General features: G+C 48.1%; 1 protein-coding gene and 1 pseudogene across 2 annotated transcripts; both read right to left on the bottom strand.

The window, feature by feature from the left end:
* Nucleotides 1–1,530: 1,530 nt before the first annotated feature.
* On the bottom strand, nucleotides 1,531–4,505 carry LOC120682835 (cytochrome P450 704C1-like). 2 transcript variants are annotated; one of them, XM_039964865.1, is made up of 4 exons: nucleotides 3,601–4,505; nucleotides 3,183–3,521; nucleotides 2,048–2,254; nucleotides 1,531–1,919 (listed from the first exon to the last, which is right to left on the bottom strand). In XM_039964865.1, exons 1-4 carry the CDS (start codon nucleotides 4,402–4,404, stop codon nucleotides 1,737–1,739), a joined length of 1,533 nt encoding a protein of 510 aa, XP_039820799.1. In that variant the 5' UTR covers nucleotides 4,405–4,505; the 3' UTR covers nucleotides 1,531–1,736. The 2 variants fall into 2 exon arrangements, with proteins under 2 accessions (XP_039820799.1, XP_039820800.1); XM_039964866.1 differs by having other exon boundaries at nucleotides 3,183–3,518; nucleotides 3,601–4,501.
* A 7,850-nt stretch (nucleotides 4,506–12,355) lies between these two features.
* On the bottom strand, nucleotides 12,356–14,188 carry LOC120681278 (annotated as a pseudogene).
* Nucleotides 14,189–14,861: the final 673 nt, after the last annotated feature.

Here is a 14,861-nt window from a genome sequence, read left to right as displayed (position 1 = left end):
AGATTCGTCTCAAAAAGTTACACTCACCCGTGAAAAGATTTCGCAAATAAGCTTTATTTAGTACTTCATGCATGTATTCGTCTTTTTATGAAAAAAATTTCACGGGGCAATCCTGAATGACAGATCTTGGATTCCGCGCCGTCGCTGCCATGGCGGCACCCGCCATTCGCGCCGCCGCTCCCATGGCCGGCCGGCCGCGCCTCGGGCCGTCGCGGCCGCGTTGCTGCTCGGATCGGCCGGTCGCGCCTGAGGCCGCCGCCCGCGCCGCCGCTCCCATGGCCTGACGCTGCGCTGCTGCCCATCCTCCACTCGCCCACGCGCCTCGGCTCACCCCGCTGTCCGTGTCGCTGCTTGGCTCAGCCGCCCACGTGCCGCCCGACCTCCACGCCGCGCCGCCCGACTCCGGCCCATCTCCACGCCATGCAGGCCCGGCCCTGAGGGGGGTCGAGCTGTGCCCCCGCCCCGGGCCCCCAAAACGTTGGGGCCTCCCAAATCCCAATACATATATATATAGAGAGAGGCAGCGCTAAATGCTACAAGCTAATGACGCCTCCCGTCCATCTGACGATTTGTATTCAGCGCCGCCGGCCACCGGCCATCTCCTACTCGTTTGCTGGCTGTTCATCTATTCGCCCGGATTGGAGGCAAATTGAATTCCAATCTCCCTGCACTCGTAAGCCCCTTCATTAATCCTCCTTTGTTGAATCAAAATTCAATTGTTACTCTGTTAGCATCTGCCCTAGTATTGTTATGGGCCCCTCTTTTTAGTTCCGCCCCAGGCCACCAAAAACACACGACCGGGCCTGACGCCATGCTGCCCGAGCTCCGTGCAACCCGAGCTCCGACCACAGCCAGCCCCACGCAAACGGACACGAGACTGCGTCGAAGTGGGTCAACCTCGTCCGCTCGTTTTGGAGGGACGAGAGCAACCTGCATCTGGCAGGTATATTCCTCTCTAACCCTCTTCGGCCCTTGAACCAAACACACGCTAAAATTCCAGTGCTTATTCTACTGTCATTTGTATGTAAAAAAGATGTAACTGTTGAACTGTCAGGCAATAATACTATCAGGAACTCATGTACCCATCACTGAGGACGTCTGCTCGTGTTTCGGCGTTGAGGGCAGCAGCAGCGCTTTGTCATGATATTTGTGCTTGCGTGTTGTATTTTTGTACAAGATACTGTATGTGTATTAGTGCAAATAATTAGCTTGCTTTCATATCTGAGCGGTTGGGTTTTATTCCTATGTATGCAAATTCGAGTGTTGGTTTGCTTTGGAACACTCAATTTTCTCAGCTGCATTAATCGTGTGATTTGACATAACAAAACACTCAGGTGACCGGATGCTCCGAAACACTCACGTTTGATATAGACACCTCCTTAATTTAAAAGTTTAAGAATGTCATTACTGAATTTGAATCGTTTTGCTTCTTTGGAACGAACGCAATCTTTTCTCTAAGAAAATATCATAACCGAAAAGGAAGAAATGCTCACATTTGAGATCTTTTTCCCCACTTATCACCAATGATAGTACAACAATTAACGCTGACAATTTTATTTGCGTAGATAAGCTTGCTAAACTTCTCATAAGATACTTCAATATAATAATGTAATGAGCTCCATGTTATTGATGTCATAAAGAAGTAAAAATATGGTATCCTGCGTTTCAACGTAAAGAGGATGCATGGGGACATGCTCAAAGTCACAAACGTGCCTGGCCTCTTCGCATCAGGCACATCATCGCCGGAGCGACGCGCGAACGTACAGCGGGCGGTCCATTTTGAGAGTGAGCATAGCCCGGTAACCAATGGTGGCGTTGGCATCCCACATCTCAAACCTGAAGAGGTAGAGAAGAACAGCCGCGAAGACCTTCATCTGCCTGTACGCGAACTCCTTTCCCAGACAGACGCGAGGCCCCGCCTGCGCAAGCGCAACAGATCACAGGTTAAACATGTCACATGCTTATGGTTGGTGAAGACACTGAAGTCTGAAGATGGTCGTAGTTGGCAATGAAAAAGATCACGGGCATTCTGAATGAAAGGTTTCACCTGGAAAGCCGTGAATTTGAAGGAGCTCTCGGGGACGAAGACACCGCCGTCGCCGTCGAGCCACCTCTCCGGCCTGAACTCCTCGGCGTCCGCGCCCCACAGGAACTCCATCCTGCCCATGGGGAACGGCTGGTAGTGCACCATGTCCCCTTCGTTGACAGCGTAGCCGTCCGGCAACGTGTCGTCCGAGAAGCAACACTTCACATCCTACAACAGGAGCAGCCCCCGCAACGAAATCATCACCCACTCGATGAGTCCTGCCTGCGGCTAGGTTGCACCGATACTTCACTGACATGCCGTACCCGTATCCCGATACGTATCCGATACTTCGATACCCCGATGCTCCTTCGATACCGTATCGGCAAAGTATCGGAAAATACGAGGAAAAAAATAAATAAAATTAATTCCGATACTTCTTCGATACACTTCGATACCTCTACCGATACTTCGTAGCCCATAACCACTCAGTTTGTAGCCCATCGTCTCAACAGCCCATTTATTCAGCCCATTTGTGTATACGTGAAGTCCTTAAGTAGTCATTTAGGGAGAGCAGCCGATCCTTAACCCTAATCTATTCATATCATGTAGCACTGTAGCAGGAAACAGTCGGAGTCTCAAAGACGCCTGGCCAGCTGGCCGCCGCTTCCATCCGACGATCACTGCATCTGTTCTTCAGGTATGTCCAAAATTGCATCTAGGATTGGACTGTAACCTTCGTGACTCCATCAGTCCATCTCTCCATCTTTATGGCTGAAATCTATATTGTTTTTCAATCTGTTCTAGCGTTTTTGGTCCATTTTCTAGATGGCTAGTGCTGGTGGAAGTTGTCAATGTGGCTAAATGCGATTTGCTATCTCATATTAGTTATTGCTCTTTAGAATTTTATTGTAAGAACAAATTATTATGCTATCTTAAATGTGTTATGGAACTATGTTTTCTCAAGGTATATCCATTGTCATATTTATTTTTCAGCTTCTATATATACTCGCCGTATCGGCGTATCCTTATTTTTTGAAGATGCCGTATCCGTATCGGCGTATCCGTATCCCGTATCGGTGCAACATAGGCCCTGCGGTCCTGCCATGAGGTGTGAAACCTGCAATCCAGGAAGTTGCCGAGTTCAGGATCAACTCACGACGGGCACGGCGGGGTAGAGCCGGAGGGTCTCCGTCAGCGCGGCGTGCAGGTACTGCATCTTGCCGATGGCGTCCTCGGTCAGGCTCGCGGCGAGCTCCTGGGCGCCGACGTCGCGGTCGCCCGTGGCGGCGGCGCGTACCTCCTCCGCGATCCGGTCCTGGACAGCCTCGTTACTGCAGAGCACATAGAGGAACCACACCAGAGTCCCCGCCGTGCTGTCGCGGCCGGCGATCACGAAGTTGAGGATGATGTCCCGGAGGTACTTGTTGTCGAAGCATCCGGGGTCTCGCTCCCTCTCGAGCAGAAACCTCGACAAGATGTCCTCTTTCTTGGCCTGCCGGAGAGAAACCTCACCATGTCAGAAAATCGTAGGAGCGCGCGCGCGATCCAGCATGGCAGGGCTGCACAGAGCTCACAAATTCTTGCTGGTCTCTTCCCATCTGCTCGATCTTCCTGTCGATGACGGCGTAGACAAAGTCATTGAAAGTGCGGAGCGAGCGCTTCATGGCCGCTTCCGACGAGAGGTTGAGGAACCTCTTGGCCTTCCAGAACGGGTCCAAGAAGCGGTGAAGCACCTGCTCGCTGGCGTCGTCGAACGCCCTGGCGAACGCCGCGCCCTCTTCGCTGGATCCGGACAGCACGCCCAGGCTGACCCCGAACCCGACCTTGAAGATGGAGTCCAGCGTCGAGCGCATCAGCAGGTCCGAAATGTCCAGCCTCTCCCCGGCGCCCCGCGCCGCGGCGGCCACGATGCCCGCGAGCTCCGCGGCCGTGTCGCGGAACACGGCGCTGCTGTAGTCGCGCAGCACCCGCGTGGAGAACTCGTGGCTGGCCACCTTCCGCTGGTGCCGCCACTTGGCGCCGTCCACGTTGAAGATGCCGTCGCCGAGGAGGTCCTCGGCGAGGTCGTGCAGCGTGCTCCCCTTGCCGTAGTTGGCGAAGTTGGTCTTGAGGATGTACTCCACGTTTGCGGGCTCGACGGTGTAGACGTAGTTGCAGGCGGGGGTGAGCATGCGGAAGGTGCGGTACCTGCGGGAGAGCTCGGTTTGGTACTCCACCAGGCGGCCGAAGTTGAGCAGCTGGTGCAGAACGGTGCCGGCCACCGGCGGGTACTTCCGGTTATCGCCGCGGGCGCGGCGCCGGCGCGCGATGTAGAGCGCTGCTAAGAGGAGAACAAGGGTCAGGGCGAGCAGAGCGGGTTGGATCGGTGGCGAGTCCATGCCCGGCGGTGACGGTGAGCGCCTGAGCGGCTCGATTAAAAAATCACTTGCGTTGACGGACTGTCGGACTCCACAAATATCAGATCAGGTAAGATAGCCAAGCACGGTGTCTGAATTTTGTCCTTGGATTGGAGTTGGGGAGAGACGGTCTTGAAGCGAGCACTCACGAAACATGACACTTCGTGGCTTTGTCTTCACACACTTGCCCATCATTCTTTGACGAAATTTCGCGAAATTCGGTGATTTCGCCCCCTCTCCGAAATTTGAAAATTTCGGAAATAATAATTTAAATATATTTAAAAGTATTTGTCGTGGTGCTGCAAACCACAGTCGGGTGGCGGAAGGCACCCGCCTAAGCCCAGAGGGTGTGTACTCGGGGATTAGCTAGTTCTAGTTCGATCTCGCTCAAAAACACGATGAACACAACAAGATTTAGAGTGGTTCGGGCCGCCGGAGCGTAATACCCTACATCCACTGTGTGTTGTATTGACTTGCTCCGAGAGAGTTCGAGAGAGCCTGTGTGTCGTGTGTCTGTTCCGCTTGTAGTGTACAGCGAGCGCCTCCTTTTTATATCTCAAGGGAGGCGCGTACATGGCTGCTGGGTCCCCGACAGGTGGGCCCAATGATGTAGTATAAAATAACGTACTGTTCATACATTATGGCGTCGCAGGCAAAGGAGATCTCTCTCCTGGATTCCCTTGCCTGCTCCTGGAGTCCCCCGTTCAGCATGTCCAGGCGCTGTCTTGTCGAAACGGTGCCAGATGTAGCTAGTGGTGTCGCCTGCCACGTAGCTGAACGGGCTGTGTAGCTTGCGGCGTAGGTGGCATGATGGAAAAGTGCCGTGCCGTCGTATCCCATTAATGCGGCAGACGGGCTCTGTGCAAGTGCGGCTGCACTGTGTATCTCGGTAATACGCGATACACAGTGAGGCCTGACAAAGGCTGCCCCGCGTGCCGTGGTGGCAGAGCACGCCTCAACCACCAGCATTGAATGCGATGAGAGGGCGAGTCTTCCAGCAGAAGGCTCGCGCTTGAACCCGTGCCCGTGCCACTAGGACGTGTGGCGGCTCCGGACCCCCCCCCGGCGGTATGTTGGTTCTACTGCACATGAGGGTCCGGACGGGTGCAGGAGGTCCCGGACCCCTATGGGGGTCCGAGGCCCCGGCTGCCAGCTCGGAGCTTCCCTTCCTCAGGGACACGTGGCGTCTCCGGACCTATCCCTCGCGGGGAACGGGTCCGGGGCCGTTTGCCCGGTGAGGTAAGAGCCTGATCCGTGGGGCCTGGCTGCTCCGTCCTTTGGGAGTAGTTACGAATAACTACACAGGCCCTGATTTGCTGCAGTGGGAGTGGGTATCCCTGCTACAGGGTACCGACAGTATTTTTAAAAATAGTCTAAAAATGAATTTCGGCAAAAATTTCGCGAAATTCGGTGATTTCGGCCATGTCCAAAATTTTTTGACAAACAAAATTCAAAACCCTGCCCTGGAACTACAATCACTCCGTCAGGACGCAGTTGGTGAATTTTATCGCACATCTCGTATCCTTCTAAAACTAGCAAGTTTCTTATTTGTGAAAATCCTTTTTCCCAAGTTTTTTCTACGAAATATTATAAACTTAATTTCTACTACTTGTTATGTGTAACTTTGCCTAATTTCTAATCATAATAGTCATCAGGACATTTTGTCCGGAAATATTTGTGTGAAAGTTCACGCTCTCACACAATTGGTATGCTTAACTTCTTCAGCCAACCAATTAGGGCATGTACAACGGTGCAGACGGCTGCTGTCTTTTTATCACAAACAGACAGCTAAACAGATAGCTTTTAGCTCTCTGCAAGGTGATTAATTTATTCTTTGACACGCAAATTCATAGTGATCTAGTGCATATTGATCTTTGTAGCTATTTTGTTGCATACATGAATACATTCAAATATTTTGTATGACTTAAAATAACCATGTATAATATACACATATTCAAATATTTCTGATGGCCGATTTTCTCTATAACACCTCTAGTGTTAAACAAATAGAATTAGGCTAATTAACGTCTATCCTGAGAATTAGCGTTTCATGATGGCAACCTTTTATTTTTTATTTTATTCCCAGCCAAAACATACACTAACTATGTGAACAAATGGCATGAATGTGTAAAGCTATTCTCGTAGAGTCCAGAACAGTTGGATTTGTTATTTTAGTATTTTTCTATGATTTGTTATGATTTTTCAGAGTTCACGTCAATTAATTCTAAAACAATAACGAAAAAGAAAAAACACTTTCACAACTGGAACCCTAAAACTTTTCAACATTCATGAGCAGAACCTTTTCTCACGAATAGGTCCTCAAACCTATCATCGAAACCCCCAGAACTTTTCCACCTTCACACTTAAACCCAAATATTTTATCAAACACCCCCTACACTTCTTTCTCCTTCACCAACCAACTCCCCTTATTCTTCCTCCGGACAACAACGACGCCAACGCCAAATCGGGCCTGGAGCAGCGCCGGCGAACCCCTCCCGGCACAGGCGGACTAGCCCAGGGGAAAGCCCTCCTCCCCGCGCACCATCTCTCCCACCTCTCCCCCTCCGAAGTTTGATTTTGGCTGTCGAGAGATGATGGGAGCTCAGTTGTGGGGCGGAAGGACGGCCATGGCGGCACCGGAACTTGCTGGGCACCTCCAGCCGCAGGTCCGACCTTTGGCGGCACTTGAATCCTCCTCGCAGCGCGACGAGTGGATGGAGTTGCTCTGGTACAGCACCGCTGCAGCACCCACTTTGGGCATCCGCATCTGCGCCGCCGCCGTGCTTCCGTTGGTGGAGGAAAGTGGCGCGCTGCCGGCAATACTGCCGTCGTCCTCCATCGCGGCCCCGCCATCGTCTTCCCCGGCGCGGTCCCGTAGCCTCTGGAGATTTGCCGCTACGCCGCTTCCCACATGCCTTGCAAGAGCCTTCAGCCTTGGCGGAAGAAGCAGCAGAGGTTGCTGCACGCCGAGACAGTAGCGGAGGACGAATTAAATTTCAGGTATGGTAGACAACAAATTTGAGCACTTATTATCCATTAGAGTACAAGAAAATAAGGTAGGACGAATTACATATATAGTGTATCTATTATATTAATAAGGGAGTGTTAGAAGAAGCTAAAAGAAGTCATCACGTTCGCCGAGAGGGTCAAGAAATTCCCACATTAATCTAAAAAGAAGAAGAATTTGCACCATCGGATTTTATGAAAATCTAATGGTCTATATTAACCTAAAGAGTCCAAGCCAAATACTAGAAGAAGCTAAAAAAAAAGACACCACGTTCGCCGAGAGAGTATAGAAATTCCCGTGTTAATCTAAAAAGAAAAGGATTTGCATCATCAGATTTTATGAAGATCTAAGGGTCTATAGTAACCTAAAGAGTCCAAGCCAAATACAAATTATAAATATAACTAGATTAGGAATCTAAAAATAAGCAATTCATCAACGTGATACATACTGTTTTTATATATGTTTCCTTTTTCTTTTCTATCTCTTTCCCCCACGAAGATGTATATAATACGGAGGAGTAGATGAGATGAGACACGAAGATGTATACGATACGGAGGAGTAGATGAGATGAGAACTGAGAAGCCTGCCGGCCAGCATCTCAAAAGGTCCTCATCAGCTTGCACGCTGCTAGGCCATTTTTTGTGCGCTCAAAGCTCATGCAGGACACAGTGGCGACTCCATTTGCAAAGGCAAGGCTGGCGACTCCATTTGCCCTAGCTACTACGATTGCAAGGCATTGAGCCACGGCGTAAACTGCGAGACAAAACAACAGCAACATCCCTGCTCTAGCCGGACAAGAAAGCAAACGGCCGGGTAGCACTAGGCCGTGCATCACGGCAGGCACATGGTCTGGTCGCTGCACGTGTACTTGCCCGTCCAATCCTGTGATAGGGAGAAGGAAGCTGTTAGCTGATTTAGCCTGGATTAACAACAACCCAAATAAGGGAGAGGTAGACCGGCAGCTGTAGCAACGCGTATGTTGTCCTTATTTTGTCATTATACATGAATATATTTTGTAATATAGTATCCAAATCCAATTAGTCAATTAGGAAATATCAGGCTCTAAGGTAACTATTGGCGGCCCATTGAAATTCTTTGATTGTGTTCCGTCCAACAAAATTTAGGCCCGGACATGAGTCATGACAGGAGAGTAGAACAAACGTCACTTGCACCTGAGGGCCGGGACATGATGAGAGGAGATTGCTGTTGTGGGAGCCTCCTGACACTGATACTGGACATATCAAAATCAATGTTGATGATGTTGTCTCTATGCAGAATCACAAGCTGGTATTGGCCTTGTGAGTGGGGATCACACATGTAAAGTCATACTTTCAGCCTACATAGATTTTTTAGTCCGACTGTATGGCCGTCATTCACTACTATCGAAATAAGGGGCCGCCATCCTTATTCTGTTATTCACCAACCAAGAGGCTACATATTGCAAGAATGCTTCAAAATTAGTATCGAGTCATGTGAAAGAGAGCAGAACAATATCACAAATGATCTAGTTTAGACCATGAAGCTGCTAAACCATAGCGTAGTATGGCACGATCGCTCTCCGAAGCGTTAAAAGCAATAAATATCTTTAATTGCTTGGATAGTATAATCCCCTTCTGAAGTGTTTGAATAATTAATAAACTTTTCTCTTTACTTGCAAAAAATATGAAACTAAAATACATTTTAGCTCTTTTTTGCGGGTACATTTTTAGCTTCCTCAATCGAGGAGCACGCATACCCACAGTAGAGATCCATGTAGCATTGTTCCCAAGCATCCGAGGCACGAGGAAGCAGCCTAGCTATGAGCAACATGGGAAAAAGTTCAATTGTGTAGCCCTTTAACAGAGAATAAGAGCAAAAACATGTTATGTTTTGCTCCAGATACAACGATTCAATTTGCTAAAAACGAGAGAACAATTGTGGCATTTTTTTTAGAGAAGCTAAGTTGTTACATCGATCATTCTCAGCTCAATTGATCACGAATGAAAGGTAAAGGTATACACAAAACAAAGAATACAAAAGAAGAATATATTATTGTTTCTCCATTTGTTATTGGGAAATATATACATAGCGACTACCTCCAACGCTTTGTTTGCCGAATGGATATTTCCCCTTAAATCCTCACGCTGTAGCAAGGATCAAAATCAAAGCCAAAAAATCTCTTGAAGACAGTTTGCATAAAGAGGTACACCATTTTTTCTCGAAAACAACAATGGTTTGGTGTAGGTATTATGTAGATGCGATGTGGTTTCAAACTTGAAGGCAATGGGATTATGCACAATTTTGAGAGGGGCTAAATTTTTTTTTTGGAGCGATCATGGAGACTTGGAGAGGCACAAATTGATGGTAGCACATGGGGAACAACTACTATCAAAATTAAGAAATGAGAAAAAAATGTGAGGATGGTGTGGCCATGGTAGAGATTTGACACGATTGCAATCTACATGATGATGAAAGAGGGCAAGATTTCAAGAGGCTGACGATGACGACAACCGTGGTGAAAGCAATGTGTTAGCCATGAAGAAGCGCAGTTGGACAACAAATTTGGAGAAGCCTCCACGATCAGAAGATAGATCGAAGAGGAAGGGCAGTAGGGCTAAGAAGCAATCTCAATCTAGAAAGTGATGAGAGTTAGTGCTCGACTTGGAGAGCGCACGTCGCAACACAATCCCTATCGAGTCAGGAGGTCGTGTATCACCCTAACATAGCAGAGCATCAATGTCATCACCGAGCTGAGGCATTGTGATGACCACAGGCAATGATGAGAGACGAAGTGAGCACATGACCTGTTTGAGACAGCTTCACTCCAGTTTTTCAGGTCCACTCCAGAATCTCCATGGTAGGTGTATCTCCACAAATTTCTGAAGCACCACTTTACGTGGCCTTCAAATCCACAAAAATGCATGAACTAGCAGGGGAGGCCTTCATATTTATGAAGACAGCTACTCTAAGTTTTGTGGAGTAATGGTGTTTGAATTGGGAGCGACTCCACAACTTGAAGCTGAAATATCTAGAGTGGAACAGTCTTATATTAATTAGTTAGGAAAGGGTTGTATCTTACCAATACAACGATGAGGTTGCTAATCCTGGTGCATGATTAATGGTGGAAAAAGGTACAATCACCGTAAGAAAAAGATGATCTAACTTATGTGCATTAAGGTATCATTTCAAAATTCAAACTCAATTAAATTAATAATATTATCTCTAATCGATACTCATCTCGATCGTCTTTTAATGGTTTAAGGAATTTATCACATAGCAAAGACTCTGAAACAAAAATTTACATAACCAGCTAATAATTAAAAATTATACTCATGTTAAGAAATTTTAAAGTGTATATTGAGTTAAAAAATATCTCTACATAAACTGTTCCCTTTTTCTTCTTACCCATATTACCAAAAGAATAAGGCACAAAATATGATGGTGAAGAAAACATAGGTGATATCTTCAGTCTAGATCATTAGGACTTCCATAACAGAATTAAATGAAACTATACACCCGTTTCTTCAAGTAATAAAACTTAAATATCAACATAAAAAATACTAGCTACCCGCGCAATTTGCGCGGGTCACCTTCCTAGTTTATCAAAAAGCAAGGTATGGCCATTGCCATACCTTGCCATGCTGGTCCTCCGCCACTGCGCCGAGAACTCCCGCACGGAGGCGTGCCCGCATCGGATCGGAGGCGCCGTCGGTAACTCGCAGCTGCTTCTACAGCGCGCGTCGGCAGCCGGCGAGAAGCCTGGGAGCATGCGCCCGAGTCGTAGGCGAGCCGAGTCTGCAGTGAATGCGGGTCGCGAGGGGGGGTCTTTGCAAAAGTTTTCTGCATGTTTACGGCAGCAGACGACCTGTTGTATGTGCCCTTAGGACCACGTCCACACATCTGCGTGATAATTTTTCAGCATAATTTTTACAAGATTGTTGTTTACAAAACTTGTTCAAAACAACTCAGGTCTCATTTAGTTGCGCCTGCAAACTTTTTAAAATGAAATCTTTACACATTTGAAGTATTGAACATAGACTAATTATAAAACTAATTACATAACTTGTTTGTAAACTACGAGACGAATCTAATGAGGCTAAGTAATTCATCATTAGAGCATGTGTACTGTAGCAATTACTGTAGTAATTTAGTGTCTAATCATAGTCTAATTAGGCTCATTAGATTCGTCTCGCAATTTACAAGCAAACTATACCATCAATCTAACAACTCTAATTATAATAGACATTGGATCTGTTATCTTTTCTTATAAATTACCCACATCTGCCATTATGAAGATAGACTAAATTAACCCTCTAAACATGTATCTAAATTACCCACCTATGCCATTATAAAAAAATTAAAGTAACCCCCTAATCTTCGTGTAAATTACCCACCTATGTCATTATAATACAAATAGCCCCCCTAAATTTGCATATAAATTATCTAATTATATCATTATTAGAAGTTAAATTACTCCTAAATCTGAATTTAAATTATATAATTATAATAAAATATTAAAGTATCAGTATAAAAATCTAAATTACAATTTCTATCATTAATAATATTATTGTTTATATAACAATACTACCCACGATGTGTCACAATGTATTTATGTATGATGGAAGAGATAAGACTACCAATTCACAAATAAATAGTTCAACTAAATACATATATCGAATACATGTGGAGGTAGAATGCAAAATGAAATCTATTGTAACTAAATAATAATAAATATATATTTTAGGGTATGTGTTAGAATATTTAATTGATGAAAAAGTGTGTGAGATACATAATTATAATTATTGATCTCATTTTTATATTAATTTTAATTAGCCTGTGCGGGAGCAATGGATGATAGTTGATAGGCTAGTGACTTATAATTTGGAACGGATGGAGTATTTAATAACTATCCATGCCTCCACGTGGGCAGAGGCCGCACTTCTCCTTTTACATGGTGAAGAGCCGCAGAGGTTGAACTTCTGGTATGAGGCACGACCGCACGACGCCCACCTCATCGCCGGGGCGAAGCATAGGCCGGTAGCTCACGGTGGCTTTGGCATCCCACATCTCAAATCTGAAGAGGTAGAGAAGCACGGCCGCGAAGATCTTCATCTGCATGTACGCGAACTCCTTTCCCAAGCAGATGCGAGGCCCTGCCTGTAGATTGAGCAATTGAACTAGACGACAAACATGTAACTTCCAGTTCGGTCCCAGTAGCTTGTATAGCGAAATGGTGTCAGAACACGCACCTGGAAGGCCGTGAACTTGAAGGGGCTCTCCTGGACGAAGACGCCATCGTCGTCGAGCCACCTCTCCGGCCTGAACTCCTCGGCGTCCGCGCCCCATAGGAAATCCATCCTTCCCATGGCGTACGGCTGGTAGTTCACCATGTCCCCTTTCTTCACAGCGTATCCGTCCGGCAACGTGTCGTCCGACAAGCAGCACTTGGCATCCTGCCGCAGCAGCACCTCAGTAGCCGCCAACGAATTGAAATCCGTCACCCGCCAATCGTGTCTAGTCATGGCGTGATGTTAAAACCTTACGCTGCGTGCCAACTTACGACGGGTACGGCGGGGTACAGCCTGAGGGTCTCCGTCAGCGCCGCGTGCAGGTACTGCATCTTGCTGATGGCGTCCTCCGTCAGGCTCGCGGCGAACTCATGGGCGCCGACGTCGCGGTCGCCGCCCATGGTGGCGGCGCGTACCTCCTCCGCGATCCGGTCCTGGACGGCCTCGTTCCTGCAGAGCACGTAGAGGAACCAGGCCAGAGTCCCCGCCGTGGTGTCGCGGCCGGCGATCACGAAGTTGAGGATGATGTCCCGGAGGTACTTGTTGTCGAAGCAGCCGGGGTCTTGCTGCCTCTCGAGCAGAAACCTCGACAAGATGTCCTCTTTCTTGGCCTGCAGCAGGAGAGAGACAATGTCCTGTCAGAACCTGCATATGCTTCTTCCATGGGCCTGAAGTCTTTGAGCTCACGAATTCTTGCTGGTCTCGGCCCATCTGCTCGATCTTCCTGTCGATGACGGCGTAGACGAAATCATTAATGGTGCGTACGGAGCGCTTCATGTCCGCCTCCGACAAGACGTTGAGGAGCCTCTTGCCCTTCCTTCCACAACGGGTCGATGAAGCGGTACAGCACCTGCTCGCTGGCGTCGTCGAACGCCCTGGCGAACGCCGCGCCCTCCTCGCTGGACCCGAACACGGCGCCCAGGCTGACCCCGAACCCGACCTGGAAGATGGACTCCAGCGTCGACCGCATCAGTAGATCGTGCACGTCCATCTTCTCCCCCCCGGCGGCGGTGGCCACGACGGCGGCGAGCTCGGCGGCCGTGTCGCGGAACACGGCGCTGCTGTAGTCTCGCAGCACCCGGGTGGAGAACTCGTGGCTGGCGACATTCCGTTGGTGCCGCCACTTGGCGCCGTCCACGTTGAAGATGCCGTCGCCGAGGAGGTCCTCCATCACGTCGTGCATCATCGCCCCCTTGCCGTAGTTGGCGAAGTTGGCCTTGAGGACGTACTCCACGTTGGCGGGGTCGACGGTGTAGACGTCGTTACAGGCCGGGGTGAGCACGCGGAAGGTGCGGTGCCTGCGGGAGTGCTCGGTGTGGTACTCCATCAGGCGGTCGTAGTTGAGCAGCTGGTGCAGGATGGTGCCGGCCACGGGAGGGTACTTCCGGTTCGTGCCGGCGCCGCCGCGGCGCCGGCGCACGGCGTAGAGCAGCGCTAGCAGCAGGGCAAGCGACAGGGCGAGCAGCGCGGTGAGGCTCAGTGGCGAGTCCATTCCCATTCTCAGCGGCGAGCAATGGTGTCTCGGCGCGAGACACGGCCGGTAAGCGTTCTTGTTTGCGTTTTGCGCTCTGGACTCTGGAGCTTGTGTGTTTCTGTGACCATCGCCATCGTCTTTGTCTTGCACAGTTGCACCGTTGATATCCAGCGCCGTACCGGAATTCTTGGTCACATTATTCTTCGTCCTTTTCCACCCTCTTACTGTTCCTGAAATCGTGCACTGTTGACGATGGGATTTGTTCTGCATGACGCAATAAACATGTGATTTCCTTTGGTAAGGAAGGGTGTCCTAGGCCCAAAGGTGTTGAATTTAGACGTAGGCTAGGACCATTTTGAAATAATCTGTCCGACTAATCTAGATTTATTTTGAATAACAAATATGCCCGTGTGTTGCTACGGATGCAACTAATATGATTATAATAACATGAAATATTTTATATTTTATATATTTTTATTTAACTTTTTGCACAACTAAAGAGTAATAAATAATTATAGTCTCACTACTGTAAATGTTTGCGTGGTTATCTGCGTGATGGATGAAGACAATATAAAGTTACATTTTATTTTTACTTTTATATAAAAAGTAAAGATAAGTGAGTACCGAATGTTACAATGAAAACCAAACCAGTATATATAACATATGTATTTCAGCCACTCCAACCGATCTC

This window comes from Panicum virgatum, chromosome 7N, assembly GCF_016808335.1.
Source record: "Panicum virgatum strain AP13 chromosome 7N, P.virgatum_v5, whole genome shotgun sequence".
Lineage (NCBI taxonomy): Eukaryota > Viridiplantae > Streptophyta > Magnoliopsida > Poales > Poaceae > Panicum > Panicum virgatum.
Note: the sequence above shows the minus strand (reverse complement) of the source record. Positions and strands in the feature narration are given on the sequence as shown.

Bases quoted from the DNA above. Each gene is read 5' to 3' on its own strand.
- LOC120682835 (XM_039964865.1), bottom strand. From the start codon at position 4,404: ATGGACTCGCCACCGATCCAACCCGCTCTGCTCGCCCTGACCCTTGTT. The intron at 2,255-3,182 runs GTGAGTTGATCC...CTCCTGTTGTAG, and splicing joins TCTACCCCGCCGTGCCCGTC to GATGTGAAGTGTTGCTTCTC. The intron at 1,920-2,047 runs GTGAAACCTTTC...GCGCTTGCGCAG, and splicing joins TCAAATTCACGGCTTTCCAG to GCGGGGCCTCGCGTCTGTCT.